Source organism: Solanum dulcamara, chromosome 5, assembly GCF_947179165.1.
Source record: "Solanum dulcamara chromosome 5, daSolDulc1.2, whole genome shotgun sequence".
In the NCBI taxonomy this organism is placed as follows: domain Eukaryota; kingdom Viridiplantae; phylum Streptophyta; class Magnoliopsida; order Solanales; family Solanaceae; genus Solanum; species Solanum dulcamara.
In genome coordinates this window covers 35,453,671-35,469,768 of record NC_077241.1, presented here as the reverse complement: position 1 = coordinate 35,469,768, position 16,098 = coordinate 35,453,671, and the positions used below count along the sequence as shown (strand labels likewise).

Sequence of the window (16,098 nt, the reverse complement as noted above, 5' to 3'; positions counted from 1 at the left end):
TTGCAAAATGGAAACTAGAAACCCTATTTTGGTATCGTGGTTTCGAGCGAGTCATTTGTAGTTTGTGTTGTATTATGTTGGTGTGAACTGCTTATACATGTGCTACAGGTTGTTTTTGTTGGTTGTCTGTAGTTATTAGGAGTGTAATTGGAAATTTGGATAGGGCATATTATAAGGGAGGTGCTGTCCGATTTCCGTTAACGCCTTAACTAGTTAAGGAACTAGTCGAGAAGGCGAGCGAGGAAATGGATGTTGTGAATACTCGTAGGTAATATAAGATGATGTAAAAGTCTAAGGTGGTTGATATTCGTATTGCTTCCATGTTAAATAGGTTTAGAGGACGATGAGGTGAACGCGATTAATATAAGTACGTAAAAGGTATGTAAAGCTATCTTCTGTTTTTTGGCATATCTTAGATGTAAGTGACAAATGATATGTGTATGAAGCCCGGGGTAATTCTATTCATGAGCTCTGAACATGATTCATGATTCATAATTCGTGTTCACTATTGAATGTTAAGACTCTTAAAGTAGTTAAACTTCCATTCCTCAAGTCTTCTATATGCTGAGAAGTAGTGTATGTAAAGTTCTTCTTCCTCTCTTTTTGCATGACTTAGGTGTAAGTATTGTGTATATGAAGTTGAAGTTATTCCACTCTTAAAACTTTGAGTGTGAGTTAAGTCTCTCATTCATTTCTCGATATTAGAACTCCTGCGATAGTTGAGTTATGGACTTGTAAGTCTTCTACATGACTAATAGTAGTACACGTGAAGCCTATTCCTTCCTTCTCTTAAAGTGGCGTACCGTAACTGAAATGATGTATGATATGAGTTAGAGACAGTTCCATTTATAGGCTGTGGATGTGACTCATGACTTATACTCACTCTTGAATGATAAGGGTCTTAAAGTAGTTGAACTATGACCCTCGAGCCGTCTATAGGCTAAATTGTGATGGACTGTGTAAGCTCCTATACCTAGGGTCTTTGGAACATATTTTATGGTGATACTTGAGGGATGTTTGACATGTTACCAAGTCTTATAGGCACATATATGCACTGTTATGTGATATGTGGATCGGGCCATCATTCCTCAGCATTATTATATGATATGCATATATATGGATCGGGCTGTACGTCCCATAGTGCTAATAATATGCATATGCCTATCATGATAGATGATGTGTTTGTAACACCGAGTCCCTAAACTGGCCGAGTACGATACGTGATAATAATATGTATGACTTTATTTTATAAAATACATGCACGGTGAATGGTTAAATATTATAATTGCCCCTGCATCCCTGTTTTAACTATAATTCTTCATATACTGTTACATGCTTACATATTCAGTACATATGTCGTATTGACCTCCTTTCCTCGGGGGGCTGCATTTTATGCCTACAAGTACAGACGTGCGCTTTGGGGATCTGCCAGCCTAGGGTTCCACTCGGCAAGTTTGGGAAAAGCTCCACTATATCAGAGCCTAGCTTTTGGTACTAAACCTCTGATGTATATATTTGTTTATTAAGGGGTACGATGGGGGCCTTGTCCCGCCTTGTGTTATCACTAATACTCTTAGAGGTCTGTAGATACGTGTGTGGGTTGTGTATATATGCGTGTTCAATTATGCCTGTATGACTTACATTTTGGGATGTTCCCTTAGTCGAGGCAGCCTTGTTGGCTCACGTGTATGTTTATAATAGGATGACCCCACAAGCTATGATAGCCTCACCGGTTGATAAGTTGTGTTGCCTATTGAGATGCTGTGACTCAAACAGACGACAGGTTTACTTACGATTACTAGGGGTATATGCGAGTGTCTAGCTCGGATACCAAGTCGCGGCCCATGGGGTTGGGTCATGAAAGAAGTGGTATCAGAGCAGTTCATCCTCGGAGTATCTACAGAACGTGTCTAGTAGAGTCTTGTTTATCGGTGTGCTGTGAACCATATCTATAAATAGGAGGCTATGGAACATTTAGGATGATGTTTTCTTCTTATCTTACATCGTGCGATAGAGCTGTAATATTAAGATGATTCCTCCCTAACGATTTATTTTGTTTACAGTAATACCTCCAACAAAAGCAACAACTTCCCAGAGGAGAATAGAGAAGCAGCTAGCTCTACTACACCACCACCTCTAGAGGAATATAGGGAAGAAGCAGTTGCAGAACTCGAGACTCTAGTGCCTGAACCTCCAGTCCCATAGCCAGGGCCAGAAGATAGGGACATGAGAGATGCGGTTCAGTTGCTAACTAGGATAGTGGCAGATCAGGCTCGAAGGCATGGTCTAGGAGTCGATGATGTGGATAGACATGACAGCTTGAGGGTTCATGACTTTCTGATTTGTAACCCTCTAGAGTTTTATGGGTCGAGACCCGCATATGACCCACAGGAGTTTATTCAAAAGAATACAGCATACGTTAACAGTAATTAGGGCTTCTGAGATTGAGTCTGTTGAATTGGCTTCATATCGGTTGCATGACGTAGCCGTTAATTGGTATGAGTCCTGGAAATTATCAAGGGGCGAGGGTACCCCTTTAGCAATCTGGGATAATTTTGTGGAAGCCTTTCTTAACCATTTTCTACCTCCAGAAATGAAGCGAGCCAGAGTTGATAGACTTTTACAGTTGAGGCAGGATGGCAGGAGCATTAGAGATTATATCCTTGAGTTTTACTCGTTGGCGAGGCATGCGCTCACTATCATGGCTGATATGGATGATAGGGTGCATCGCTATGTGATGGAGCTGGATCTTTACTTGATTGATAGTTGTATGGCCATGGCTTCTCAGCCAGGCATGGATATTGCTTGAGTACAGGCGTATGCACAAGGGGTGGAGGATCGGCATGGAGGGCGACAGCCTAATAGAGATTATGATAGTGGCCAGCATAAGAAAGCTAGGTTGGGTCGTTATTTAGGAGAGTTTTGAGGCGAGCAGCCTCAACAGTATATGAGGTATCTTTCCCAGCCAGCTTAGAGTACACCCCCACAGTTTATGGGTAGGGGGTTCAATAGCACAGGGTATTCAGAGGCCGGTCATAGCTCACAGATGAATAGGGATTCGCGTCGGTCGAGGCCACCTTTGCCTCAGTGCTCTCATTGTGGTAGGTCTCACTTTGGGGAATGCCTTTCTGTTCCGGGTGCTTGTTTCACTTGTGGCCGTCAAGGACATTTTATGAGAGATTGCCCACTTAAGGGTAACCAAGGTAGTGTAGCCCAACCTACTGGGTCAGTTGCTGGTTCTTCATCTACGGTTGCTATGCACCCTATGGGGCAGGGTATTAAGACACCAGTAGGACGTGGTGGAACTTCTAGTTCTAGTGGTCCTTCGAATCGTATCTATGCCTTAGATAGCAGACAGGATCAGGAGGCGCCACCAGATGTGGTTACAGGTATATTATCAATTTCCTTTCGAAATATATATGCATTGATATCGAGAGCCCTGTATGGCTGTAATATGATATGATCTGAATATATACATGCGTGCCCTGTGAGGCACTGTTGGCATTTCTTGCGTACAGGTGTTGAGATAGGGAGAAATACAAAGGAAACTTTGCCAAAATTTTCCTAGAAATAAGAAGAGAATGAGATATAGGGCTGTAGTATGTCTTGAAAGGTTGTGCCCACAATAATGATGAGATTTGATTAAACTAGGAGTGTGGATGACCTCGAGAAATGAGGTAATTGCTGAATTGATGGCAATAAAAACTAGGAGGTCGATAGAATGATATTAAAGCACCGACTGAATGGATACACAGGGATAAACTATGACGACCTGTAGTTGAAAGAAGTAACAATATGGGTAAGATAAGAGTATTAGGGAAAGAGGAAATGAAACACAAGTATCCGTACCGATTTTCTACGTCTACAGGTAATCCTAACCTTTGGAACTCTGATATTAATTGCTCGATGAAAGTATATATTATGGCAATGGGATAGAGGACCTGTCCATATAATCGATATAAGGTCTAGAGGAAGGTTTTGGTTTACATTCGAGGACGAATGTTCTAAAGGGGGGAAGGATGTTATACCCCATACCTTTATGCTTTGGAACGACTTCTTAAGCTTCTTGAAAGTTATCCCGTGACCCAGATTATCTTTAACATGATTAAATCCCTCTAAGAAAGGGAGGACGTGATGCCCTATAAGAGTGAAGGTTGGAGATAGGTCTATAAGGATTTAAAATGCGTTGGAGGCCAAAATAATAAGTCGTAGGACTCGACTTACTTACGTAAGCTACCAACTTGGACGAATTACGTAACTAATCCACTGGAGTACATGTTGAGCTTACGTAACAAGGATTACATAGGCTCCTAAAGTAAGACGAGATTACGAACCCACAGGAGAGGCGGCAGGAGGCGTAGCACCTACTCGGAAGCAAGCAGGTGATGCACCTACTTTGAATAAGTAGGTGATGCACCTACTTGGACCAAGTAGGTGACACACCTACTTGAGGTGGGGCCCACGCTACCACATGGTGGTTTTGGATTGGGTGCATGATTGAGGTGGCACCCTAGGGGCTGCCATATGTCACCCTTAGGGGATGCCACGTGGCACCTTCTAAGGAGGTGTATATAAGTATATATTTCTGACTAATTGTTCATTTCAGCATCTATACTTAGCAAAAAAAAAGCTAGACAAAGCTAGAGAAAAAGAGAGACTAGCTACGGGTTTGAGCCAAGAAAGAGGTAAGGCATGATTTCATTCCATAAATTAGTTATTTAAGGTATCCTACGATAATATAACGATGTTTAATAGAGAAAAATTTCTATTTGGAGCAGCAAAAACGTAACACAAACAGTCCACTACTTTCCAGCACTCTAAGAAACTTCTGAGGCTAGGTTTTGGCTTGTTTTGGCCAATTTCGGGGAAGGTAAGGTATTTCCTTTCAATTTGAAGTTTATGGTGTTATCATAGGGTGTTTTATACATCTTTTATGCTGCTGGAAGTGTAAGAACTTCATATAAGTACTGGGCGTTAAAAACAAAATTGGAGTCGCTATAGTTGAATTGTAGTCGAAGCAAGGTGTTGTGCTTATGGCATGGGGCTACAGGTTGTGGTGTTGTGTTGCAGGGCCTAAAAGTATACTAAAAGGGGTGTGGGAGCTTCTGGTTGTAGCTACCTGACCCCCCATTTCGTATAGTTAAAGGTTTTGCAAAATGGAAACTAGAAACCCTATTTTGGTATCGTGGTTTCGAGCGAGTCATTTGCAGTTTGTGTTGTATTATGTTGGTGTGAACTGCTTATACATGTGCTGCAGGTTGTTGTTGTTGGTTGGCTGTAGTTATTAGGAGTGTAATTAGAAATTTGGATAGGGCATATTATAGGGGAGATGCTGCCCGATTTCCGTTAACGCCTTAACTAGTTAAGGAACTAGTCGAGAAGGTGAGTGAGGAAATGAATGTTGTGAATACTCGTAGGTAATATAAGATGATGGAAAAGTCTAAGGTGGTTGATATTCGTATTTCTTCCATGTTAAATAGGTTTGGAGGACAACGACGTGAACACGATTAATAGAAGTACGTAAAAGGTATGTAAAGCTATTCTTCTGTTTACATGATGTTATGACCGAAATCAACATTTCAAGATTCAAAAAGCTCCAAAGTAGGGAAATGGACCTAAAACCTAAAGTAACGACCAGACAATCGAACAGTTAGTGCCAGCAATTCATAAATGACTGTGGATCACAATAGGAATGCTCTAAATGATGAAATGAATGCATTATCTCAAAAATGACCTGAGGCTGATTGCATTTCCATCCTCTCTTTAACAATTATTTCACTAGTAATTTCATCATATCAAGAATGTTTCACTTTTTTTGAGCAATTTTTCTCTTCTCTTTTTCCACGTCACATTTCTTCAAAGAGAGCTTTTTCACCACATTATAGTTATCATTGATTACCTTTTGCACTCAACCATCCACATTCTTCAAATTTAATAATTATAATAAGTCTAAGCTATAGTGTTCAAGGAAGCAAGGTGCAAAAAGTAGGGATTTAACAAAAGTGTCAAGAAAAAAATATGGATACCAACAAAAGGCTAGAGGCTCAAAAAGGTCGACTAGTGATATAGTATCTGAAAAGACTAAATTTTACAAGACAGATCAAAGAAAGCCTATTGTCATCTTCTAAATATAGCAATTTGTTTTATTTCTCTTCAATAACATGCAAGACAAGTTCTATACTGAGATACAAAACATGGAATATCCGTAAATTCTCACCATACATGGCACATATTTCAATCAAAATAAATCAATTCTACTTTTAAGATAGAGATATTCATAACAAACTATGAAAATAAAATAAGTTATACACAGAGTCACAACTATGAGCCTCAGTGTAAAATAGTCTCCAATTTGATTAACAATAAAGTATTCACAAGAAAGTATGATTCAAAATTAGGACTATATAGCCAATATCAAACAAGTCACAAGGTCTTTTCTATTTCCTCCAAACAAATATATATATAAAAAGAAAAAAATACTCCTAAAAGTAAAAGATACTCGAGCCAAAGGGACCCCTTGAAAAAGAACTGAAAAGAAAAACCAAGAGATGGGCTAAGTGTGCTCCTACTAAAGAATAAAAAGTCAAAAAATTAAGCAAAAACTAAAATCTTTTTGTACTTTTAAAGAATTTTCAAATTTTTATTATATAGTTTTAATCTAAAAAGTGGACTAAGTACATAAAAGATAAAGATTTTGTTTTACGAAAAATAAAAATTTTGTTCGGAGGTCTACGACACAGACTGGTCATGGACCTCACTGTCTAATTTTTTTACTAAATAAAACAAATTTAAAATTATTATCATGAAGACTAAAAAAAACCTAAATCATACTCCACTTTAAACAATATATTCAGAAGAATTAATATTCCACACTTAAAAAGAAGCTATGTCCCCAAAGCTTCAATTAGAATTTAAAACAAGGGTTAGAAAAAACTTCCTGTGGCCTCTAGGCCTAGCTATTATCATGTAACTCTCCAATTTTTATCAAGAAGGATGCATGATCCCATAATCATTTTTCGCCATGCTCCTTAGCACCAAATTTAGGCTACATAGACTTCCCCAAATATGCAAACAAAAAAACAACACAAATAATTGACACTAAAAATATATAAAAATAAGAAGCTACACTACTCATTGGGTTGCCTCCCAACAAACGCTTGATTTAATATCGCAGCACGTCATAATTAATTTCACCACTTTTTTTCCAATTTGAACTTATGAATTGCACCCCTTGTGATTTAATGTTCCTCATCCAGACACTCCTCGACTAGTTCAGGTGCCTCGAATTTCATGTCATCATCCAAGCATAATGTAGAAAAATATTATGAATAAGATCCAAGATGCCTCAACTCCAAAGAAACATTCTTTACGACATTATCACTTTTGTACTCCTCCTCAACATCGACCCTAAGGAATAAAGTATAGTTGAATGATTGGAGTTCCTTTTTTTGCTCCACTAGTTGGTCATCATTCACGACAATTGGTGATTGGCCATCAAATGCCTCAACATTTTTGATTAAGTGAGAATCCAAGTCATGAATATTTGAGTCAAATTGATTTATATCTTGTCTGAGCTCAATTCATTTTTCTGTCAATTAGGTTACCATGTATGTGAAACTGTCACAGAAAGACCCTTGAAACTTTAGCAGTTGAGCTTGTTTCTATACCCAAGATTAGCTCACTATCTCTACTTCACAGTTTTCTACTTGTCTTGATTGACTCTCTTCTTCTAATTATGTATTAGCTAGGCCTGTGATTTGAAGATTCCAAGTGTCAACCATAGCCTACATTTCCGTAAATTTTGAATGAGTTATTTTCATGTCTTCCCTTATTTTCTTTTGTTTCTTCATTATTTGCTTTAATAACTCAATAGTGCGAGCCTCTTGTTTTGCGTCCTCCATTTCATTAATTCGGCCAACATCACAAATAACAGAAGATCATAATAGGGGCTTGGTGGAGGGGGATAAGAGTTAGGATAACCATTTCAATGACCATCCTGACCATCACATATATGACATATATTCCATTCAAAAGATTGGGTAGGTGCGTATAATCTGCTCATTTGAATATTATGAAAATCAACATCTAAGTGAGGTCTTCCACAGTACTGACAATGATGCCCATCATTCAACTAATATATATCCCAAGTCTCCATATCAATAAGAGTATCAAAATATTCAAAGAAAAAAAGGAAAAAAAGATATATATATATAAAAGAAAAATAAAAATAAAAAGTATAACCTAGAAAATAATTAATTTCTAAGTCCTCGGCAATGGCGCCAAAAACTTGTTGCATCCTAATTATAATGGCCCTCCAAATCATTTCAGTGTAAATGGCTTCTTCTCATTGGTTAGAGCATTTTTATAATGACCCCAAGTCATTTATGACTTGCTACCACTGATTGTTCGGTCGTCTGGTCATTCGTTTGGAGTTTAAACCTGTTTTCCTATTTTGGAATTTTTAAAACTTGAATAATTGAATTTGGTCAAAACATCATATAAAAAACCTCAAAATGGATTTTTGATTATTCCATCATCTATGGAATAGTCATTTTACTCTAGTAGCATGTCTGTCTTAAGTCTTGAGGCTTTTAGTGCGAGTCTGAACCATTAGGGATTTTAGTCTTTTAGATTTTTCTCATGTTAGACCTTGGTAAACATTCTCTATAAACATTCTCAGATGAGAATATAGTCAGCATGGTTAGCTCCAAAATATTGAGTTTTGTCCAAAAGGACCTTTAGTTTGGGTCCCAAGGCTTTCAGTGTGAGTTTGAGCATTTAAATGAGATGTTGCAAAGCTTAAAGGGGTAGAGTTGACGTAGGAAAAAATTCAGAGAATTAGTTGTTGTAGGAGAATTTCGTCAGCTTTATTAGCTCCATAATTTTGAGTTTGGTCTAATATATTAGTTTTCTAGAGTCTCGAGACCTTAGGCTGCGATTTGGGTGATTACAAAAAAAGTTGAATTTTAGGCCTAAAGGGGTCCCGAGGGGTTATTTCTGTGGTCCACTTTTGGGACTTGTATCCATTTTGTAGTAGCTCTGTAATTCTGACTTCTAGGTTTTGGAGGGATCTTTATTTATATATATGTTTTGGTTTGCTTCTTCTTGAATCTTCTTTATTTCTGTAAGTTGGTTATTATTGCCTTAATTTCTACTCTAAATTCCATTACTTGTAGTTCAGGGATACATGTCAACTTACCTATAGGTGGTTATAGTATGTGTCATCATGACTCGAGAAATCAGGTCATGACAAGTTGGTATAAAGTCCTAGGTTCATCGATCTCACTCGTATAGAGCTAGCATCTAGTAAAGTCCTGTAGATTAGTGCAAAGACATGTATAACCTATCTTCAATAGGCTACATGATATCGTTAGGAAGATCTAATCTTTTTTATCGCTTTCGTGCAATGTGTGTCTTATTGGTTTCAAAAAATCTCACTTGTTTCATTTTTTCACAACATGGATCGCATGCGGGATAGAGCATTCAGGGGTGATGCACCCGATCCTGCAGGTAGAGCCCCTACGATGGGTAGAGGCAGACTTTGAGGTCGTGTAAAAGCTGCAGTACCAGCTCGTGATATATAGAGGACTCTAGAGCCAAAGCTGGATCCTTAGGAAACTTATGTACCTCTACGGCTGATAGGGTTGGGGACAACCTAACTACCACCCGCACCAGCTATGGCACACAATCTTCAAGACACTATTACTCAACTTTTGAATATACTTGGGTGTATGCAGTAGGCCCCAACTCCAACTACATCTATGCCAGCTCCGCAGGGCCAGCCTACACATGCAGCTCTAGAGGTTCAGTCGACACTATCACATGCTGCTGCCCTGCTAGATGTTATGGATTAAGTCATGCCTTTATAAGAGAAGAAGATGATCGGGGTATTTCTGAAACTGTCACCACCAAGGTGTTTTTTGGAGATTGGCGAGGATGCCCATGAGTTTCTTACTACTTGTCGAGAGTGGTGACACATATTGGGTTTGGTGGAGTATATAGGATTTAACTTCACTTCTTACCAGCTTGATGGGTGTAAAACCCCGAATGTTGGAAAGTCAACAAAATGGAGTTGGAAAGAAATCACACAAAAGTTGCAACTTTTTGACTTTCATGAGTCCCTTCACGGGTCATACAAGGCACCACGGCCCATGGAAATTGATCGTGGAAGTTGTCCGAAAATGGTGATATGAGGGAAGGATTATACGGATCCTTCAACAGATCGTGAATGGAACCACGACCCGTGAAGGTTCCCCATGGAAGTGATCAGGCATAAGGGAATTTCAAGGGGAGTCTATGAAAGGATCTACGACTTGCAGACATTTGCACGGACCATAGAATGGTCTATGACACTAGACCATCAAGACCTTGGGAAAGTCTCCCTTCTATGATGCTCTCCACGACCAGTAGTGAGGACGACAACTCATAGACCCTTTCGTAGGGGTGTGTATCTATCGGTTTGATTCCTTTCGATTTTATTTATTATTGATTTTCAGTTTCTAATTACGTTAAATCGATAACCAAATCAATAAGATATTTGTTATCAATTTCAGTTTATCAGTTTTTAGTTCTTAATGGTTCGATTTTTGATTTAGCTAATAAAAAAATACTTTAAAAATAAATATACAATTTCTGGATATTTTCGCTTATGATTTTAATGTCATTATCTATGAGAAACTAAATGAATGCTAAGAGACTTGTGTGTGGTACCTCCAGGTGTCTCATTCACTGTGTCACATCTAGGCCCTAGGCTTAGATCTTGACAAACTTGATATCAAAGCTTGAGGTTTTGAATAGTTCTCGGAGTCCAACATAGCTTATTGAATAGGGTCTTATTCGTGATTGTGAAGTGTGCCACAACTATGAATAGGAGACTATGGGACATTTAGGAAAGTTTCACTTCCTTCAAATTCATGTCGTACCCTAGAGTGTCCTAAGACGTCCTCTAACTAACGCCTCATTTTATGTGTTCTAGGTCATGCCTCCAAGAAGAGTATCTCCACCAAGAGTAAGGGTTGATGATGAGGACCATGCTCCTCGATTTCCCAAAGCTCCATATCATGTGAAGGGAGTGACCCATGCAAAATTTCGTAATATCATCACATTGTTGGCCCAAGCCGTAGCCAACTAAAACAACCAAGTTGTTGTTCCTCCTCCTCAAGTGCCTTCTTTGGCTTCTAGGATTCGAGACTTTAAGCAAATGAATTCGCCCGAGTTTAATGGTTTCAAAGTAGATGAGGAAACTATGGAGTTCATTGATGAGGTTTATCGTATAGTGGCTATCATGAGTGTGCCTCCACATGACAAGGCCAAGCTAGTTGCCTATCAACTCAAAGGCATGGCAAGGGTTTGGTATGAGCAATGGTTGATTGAGAAAGGTGAAGATATGGAGCCTATAGATTGGGAGGAATTCAAGGGAGCCTTGTTATATCAGTTCTTTCCTTTGGAGTTATGGGAGACAAATATCTAAGAGTTCATCAATCTTCGCCAAGGGGGAATGAGTATGAGGGAATATTCCCTCAAGTTCACTAAATTGTCTAAGTATGTTTCTTTCATTGTCTCCGATCCAAGGGCAAGGATGAGCAAGTTCATTTCTGGGGTTTTTAGCTTGGTATCCAAAGAATGCAAAATATCCATGTTAATTGAAGAGATGGAAATCTCCTGACTTATGATATATGCAGAATAAATTAAGGATGAGAAGTTGAGGGATAGGTCAAGAGGGTTCAAGAAGGCTAGAGTTGATGGTGGAAGGTTCAGTCCTCAAAGGTCTTGTTATGTTAGTGGTGCAAGGGCTAAGGTGGATAATAATTCATAGGGCAAGGTTCCACTAATACTCCTCCTCCAAGGTTCAACAAGAACAAGGTTGCTAACCCGATGGTCCCAAAGGAGAATGTTGGTACTCAAACTTTCCCCACTTGCAAGAAAAGTGGAACAAATCATAAAGAAAAGTGCATACCCGGCTCTAATGCATGCTTCAAGTGTGGTAATATGGGCCACCATGGTAGGTATTATAGAAGTGGTGGTGGTGGTGTTAGACTTCAAGGCCAAATTGCTCATGGTCAATAAGCTCAAGGATATGGCCAACGCACCAACTTCTTTTATGTTTTGCATGAGAGGCAAGAGGTTGACAAAGCATCCAATATTGTTACTGGTATGTTAAAAGTCTTTTCTTTTCATGTGTATGCATTATTAGATCTGGGTGCAAATTTATCATTTGTTACTCCATTCCTAGCAAATAGGTTTGATGTGTTACCCGAAATGTTAGTAGAGCCTTATTTAGTGTGTCTATCGTGCAAAACGTTGTTCCTTGTGATCTCATAGATCTTGACATGGTGTACTTTGATGTTATCCTTGGGATGGATTAGTTGCATGCATCTTATACCTCTATAGATTATAGGCTTGTTGAGTCAAGTTTTAATTTCCAAATGAGTTTATTCTCGAATGGAAGGCTCATGATTCAATAGTGAAGGGTAGGTTCAGTTTTTGTCTTAAGACTCAAAATTTGATTGTTAAAGGTTGCATTTACCACATTGTGAGGGTTAAGGATGTCGACTCTAAAAGTCGTCCTCTTGAGTCGGTACTCATAGTCAATAATTTTTTCAATATCTTTTTTGATGATCTCCTTGGTGTTCCTCTCAAAAGTGAAGTTGATTTTGGTATCGATCTTCTCTCCGATACCCAACCTAATTTTATTCCTCCTTATCGAATGACCCCGATAGAATTAAAGGAGCTAAAGAAACAATTGAAAGACTTATTGGAGAAAGGGTTCATAAGGCCAAATATTTCACCGTGGGGTGCTCTCGTGTTGTTTGTAACAAAGAAGGATGGGTCACTTTGAATGTCCATAGACTACAAAAAATTGAACTACATAACAGTTAAGAATAAATACCTAATCCCTAGAATAGATGATTTATTTGATAAATTACAAAGGGCAAGTCATTTTTCTGAGATCGATCTGCTGTCCGGTTATCATCAACTAAGGGTGAGGGAGTATGACATTCCCAATATGGCATTTCGAACAAGGTATGGTCACTTTGAGTTTATAGCAATTTCATTTGGGTTGAAAAATATGCCGGCGGTGTTTATTGACTTAATGAATAGTGTGTTCAAACCCTACTTTGATACATTGGTGGTGGTTTTCATTGATCACATATTGATTTACTCTTGGGGTGAGGAAGAATATAAGAACCATTTAAGGGTTGTACTCCAAACCTTGAGGGATAGGCAATTGTTTGAAAAATTTAGTAAGTGTGAAGTTTTGTTGAAAAAGGTGGCATTTCTTGGTCATATAATGTTCGGTGACGGGATCAAGGTCGATCCTAAGAAAATGGAGGCAGTCAAGAATTGGCCTAGACCATTGACTCCTTTGGACATGAGGAGCTTTTTGGGTCTAACCAGTTACTATAGGAGGTTCGTTGAAGGTTTCTCTACTATCTCATCTCCTATGAAGAAGATGACTCAAAATAAGGGAGAGTTTCTATGGACAGTTGAGTGTGAAAAGAATTTCCAATCTTTGAAAGATCGACTTAACTCCGCTCCTATTTTGGCTCTAACAGAAGGCTTAGAGGGGCTTGTGGTTTATTATGATGCTTCAAAGATTGGTTTAGTTGTGTCTTAATGAAGAATGGCAAGGTTATAGCCTATGCTTCTAGAAAACTGAAAGGGAATGAATGTAACTACCCTACCTATGATCTCGAATTATTTGCCATTGTATTTGCTCTAAAGATTTTATGGCATTACCTCTATGGGGTACATGTGGATGTGTTCACCGATCACAAGAATCTCCCATATGTGTTCAACCAAAAAGACCTCAATCTAAGGCAAAGGAGATGGCTTGAACTCCTCAAAGACTATGACATGAGTTTGCATTACCATTCGGGTAAGGCCAGTGTTTTTGTCGATGTATTTAGTATGGTTTCTATGGGAAGTATGGCTTACATGGATGAAGGAAAGAGAGACTTGGTCAAAGATCTTCATGGGTTGGCTAGATTAGGGGTGAAGTTGAGCATTTCTGATGATGGTGGTATGGTTTTTCATAATGAGTCCGAATCATCTTTGGTGGTGGATGTTAAGTCAAAACAAGACCTTGACCCGACATTAGTAGAGCTAAAGAAGTTGGTGAAATAAAAGAAAGTAGAGGTCTTTTCACAAAGTCGGGATGGGGTACTTCACTACCAAGGCCGGTTATGTGTTTCGGATGTGGATGGACTAAGAAGTTTGATTTTGAAGAAGGCTCATAATTCTTCATACTCCATTCATCCCGGTTTGACTAAATGTACCGAGACTTAAAAGAGCTTTATTGGTGGGGAGGCATGAAAAAGGACATAGAAAAGTTCATGGCCAAATGTCCGAATTGCCAATAAGTAACGCCAAACAACAAAGGCCGGTTGGCCATTCCCAAGACATTGAAATTTCTACTTGTAAGTGGAAAAATGTGAATATGGATTTTGTATTAGGGTTGTCGTGTACTCGAAAACATCATGACTCTATTTGGGTGATTATTGATAAAATAACAAAGTCGGCTCACTTCTTACTTTTCAAGACATCTTAAGTGCCGAGGATTATGCCAAGTTATATATCCAGGAATTGGTGAGATTGTATGGTATGTTGTTGTTGATTATTTCAGATCGTGGTACCTAATTCACTTCTTATTTTTGGAGATCATTTCTAAGAGGTTTTGTACCAACGTGAAGCTAAGCACCACATTCCATCCTCAAACCAATGGGTAAGCCGAGTGCACAATTCAAACACTAGAGGATATATTAAGGGATTATGTGTTGGAGTTCAACAGGAGTTGGGATGATCATCTACCGCTCATTGAATTCATGTAAAATAATAGTTACCACTCAAGCATTGAGATGGCACCGTATGAGGCTTTGTATGGAAGACGATGTAGATCTTTGGTTGGTAGGTTCAAAGTAGGTGAGATGACTATGGTTGGTCCCTATTCGATTCTTGACGCTATGGAGAAGGTGGGACTCATTAGATAAAGGTTGAAGAAGGCTCAAAGTCGTCAAAGTCCTATTCTGATACTTGGAGAAGGGATCTTGAGTTTAATATGGATGATTGGGTATATTTGAAGGTTTCACCCATGAAGGGTGTAGTTCAGTTTGGTAAAAAAAGGAAATTTAGCCCTAGGTATATATACAAGTTTAGTTAACGAGTCGTAGAAATCTTTATAACTCGTAAATATGACTCATATTCCTCTTTGATTCAGCTTCCAGAATTTTCTTTTCAACATGGACACGTACTCATCTTTTGGCCTATTTTTAAATAATATTTTTGACTTTAATTTGACACGGATCCTAACGAAGTATATGCTATCATAAAAATATACAAGTGAACATAAGAATAGATAATAAAATAAACTAAATAAAAGGAAAACTATAGCTTGGGTTGCCTCCCAAGTAGTGCTTGATTTAATGTTGCGGCATGACACAGATTTGCCTAGTTACTCAGAATTCACTAAGCTTCCATGCTTCCACAATTTTGATCTCATCCTCTGTGCCAATGTATTCTTTGATCCTTTGACCATTAACTTTGAATTTCATTCCATCCTTCTTTTCTAGCTCAACTGCACCATGCGGAAAAACTTGACTCCCTTGGAGTAGTCCTAACCACTTTGACTTGAGTTTGCTAGGAAATAAACACATCCTTGAGTTGAAAAGAAGGACTAGATCTCCAGGTGCAAATGTGCTCTTTTCATTCTTTTGGTAGTGATACTTCTTTATTCGCTCTTTGTACAAGGCTGCTCTCTTATATGCATTTAAATGAAACTCATTAAGCTCATTTATTTGATTCATCCTTTGCTTTAATGTGGCGTCCCAATCCATATTCAACTTCTTCAACATCCACAAAGCTTTGTGTTACAACCTTACGGGCAGATGGAAATATTTCCCAAAGACAAGTTGATAAGGTGACATACCTATGGGAGTCTTGAATGCGGTGTGGTAAGCCCATAGAGCATAATCAAGCTTCCTTGACCAATTCTTTCTATTTGCATTCACCGTCTTTGCAAGTATTTACTTGATTTCATGATTGGAGACCTCAACTTGTCCACTAGGTTTTGGATGATAAGGAGTTGCTACACTATGTCAA

The 16,098-nt window shown here is 38.6% G+C and overlaps 1 protein-coding gene across 1 annotated transcript; it reads right to left on the bottom strand.

Annotated features, from left to right (window-relative positions):
- Window positions 1-15,455: 15,455 nt before the first annotated feature.
- Window positions 15,456-15,833, bottom strand: LOC129890534 (uncharacterized). The gene has a single exon (XM_055966072.1). The coding sequence runs from the start codon at window positions 15,831-15,833 to the stop codon at window positions 15,456-15,458; it is 378 nt and encodes a 125-aa protein (XP_055822047.1).
- Between the last annotated feature and the right edge of the window lie 265 nt (window positions 15,834-16,098).

Excerpts from the sequence above, each read along its gene's own strand:
- LOC129890534 (XM_055966072.1), bottom strand. The coding sequence starts at position 15,833 with ATGGATTGGGACGCCACATTAAAGCAAAGGATGAATCAAATAAATGAG.